The 1,738-nt window shown below is 45.6% G+C and overlaps 1 protein-coding gene across 1 annotated transcript in view; it reads left to right on the top strand.

Annotated features, from left to right (window-relative positions):
• lonp2 (lon peptidase 2, peroxisomal) overlaps positions 1-1,738 on the top strand; it is a 55,858-nt gene that overhangs the window by 51,073 nt on the left and 3,047 nt on the right. The window contains exons 12-13 of the mRNA XM_015383787.1: positions 492-618; positions 947-1,068. Of these exons, the coding sequence (XP_015239273.1) occupies positions 492-618; positions 947-1,068 (249 nt within the window). The remainder of the gene's footprint in view (positions 1-491; positions 619-946; positions 1,069-1,738) is intronic.

The following is a 1,738-nucleotide window of genomic DNA, read 5'->3' as shown; positions in this document are numbered from 1 at the left end:
GGATGGATGGATGGATGGATGGATGGATGGATGGATGGATGGATGGATGGATGGATGGATGGGTGACCTTTAAGACATTTCAAATGCTTGTAAATGCTTTAAAAAGGGTCACCGGCGACCCGGTGGGTTTTGAGAGGTTAAAAATGTAAGGAATAGAAATCAGAAGTAGAAAGAAAAAGTAATGAAGTAATAATAAGTAATGGAGTTAAGTATAGATACCTAAAACGTTTACTAAAGTACAGTAACAAAGTATTTTTTCTTCATTACTTGACACCTCTGCTCATTAACTTATAACTAATGGTTGGTTAGTTGTTTAATCATAACCAGGATCACCATAGTTGATCAGTTTGAACATCTGAATTAGACCTAAATAGCCGTCTTTTCCAAATCAGTAACCATGGCTGCGTCTCAATTCGCAGGCTGCGTACTTGAGAATTGAGACGCAGCCCTAGAGTTGTTTGCCCTGAACATCCACCATCTTTGACCTTCAGGATACACACAGGAGGAGAAGCTGGAGATCGCTCACCGTCACCTGATCCCAAACCAGCTGGAGCAGCACGGACTGACCCCCCAGCAGCTGAACATCCCTCAGGAGACCACCAAGGACGTGATCAGCAGGTACCAGAACCGGGTCTAGGATAGGAACCGCTCTGCTGCTCTCTAGGATGGTTTAGACTTGTTTTTAGCAAGTCCTGATGCTACAGCTCGGTCTGCCCATAGAGGAGGAAATTGGTTGTTATCTCATCTTTATTTACCTGGAAGATTATTCTGACGTAACCATAACAACCAAAAAGGTTCTGTTCCGATTCTTTCTAAAGTACCTACAGGGTTTTCTTTCTTCTTCTACAGCTTTTCTCTGCTCCTGTAGGTGTTAACAGCGCCCCCTGTCAGCTTTTATTTCATTTTCATTAAAGTTTTTCCCATTATTCCGTCTCTGCTCCGACAGGTACACCCGGGAGGCAGGTGTGCGCTCCCTGGAGCGGAAGATTGGAGCGATCTGCCGAGCCGTGGCCGTGAAGGTCGCCGAGGGTCACAGAGTCCCGGAGACATTTTCCTCTGGACAGGAAGGTGGGGCCGTTTGTCTCTGGTGCTTTGGGATCAGCCTTAAAGCAGGACGTTCTGTAGAACTTCATGTTCTGGAGGAACCTTTTTTTTTTTTTTTTTTAACGTAATTATGGGATAATTTTGTCCCATTCTTCTTCTTCTTTTGTTGTTTTCTTGATGGACCTTGAGGGTAGATCCAGGGAAGGTGGGAGCTTCCACAGCAGATCTGAGGTGCTGCTGACATTTGGAAGGTTGGACAAGCAGCTCTGCTTGGGTGGTGTTGGTCCCATTTCCAATCACAAGAGGGTTTTCATGTCGTACCAGAGCAACTTAACAGATTTAGGTTTGGACTTGGACTAGGCCACTCCAAAACCTTCATCCAGATGTGGACTTCCTGGTCTGCTTAAGATCATGAGCTGATGTAATCCAGCTTCTGAGGCAACAGATCAGCCCCAGAACATCATCGTACCACCTTGACTGTTGCATTCATTCCAAACGTTAATATTCTGCCAAAGTTGAAATTCGTAGGGAAGCGGCCGTTCCAACCGTTTCCGAATTCTTCCGAGTGGTGGCCGACTTTTATACGAGTGAATAAAGGGAATGGGATTGGTTTATCAAGGAGGCGAGGTTGTTGTGGCGGAAGGTCCGCAAGCAAGTCTGGTTGTGCCCGATTTGTTGGAAGCATCTTGCTAAC

This window comes from Cyprinodon variegatus, unplaced genomic scaffold, assembly GCF_000732505.1.
Source record: "Cyprinodon variegatus isolate N-32 unplaced genomic scaffold, C_variegatus-1.0 Scaffold294, whole genome shotgun sequence".
NCBI lineage: Eukaryota > Metazoa > Chordata > Actinopteri > Cyprinodontiformes > Cyprinodontidae > Cyprinodon > Cyprinodon variegatus.
This window is presented reverse-complemented; position numbering and strand designations above follow the sequence as displayed.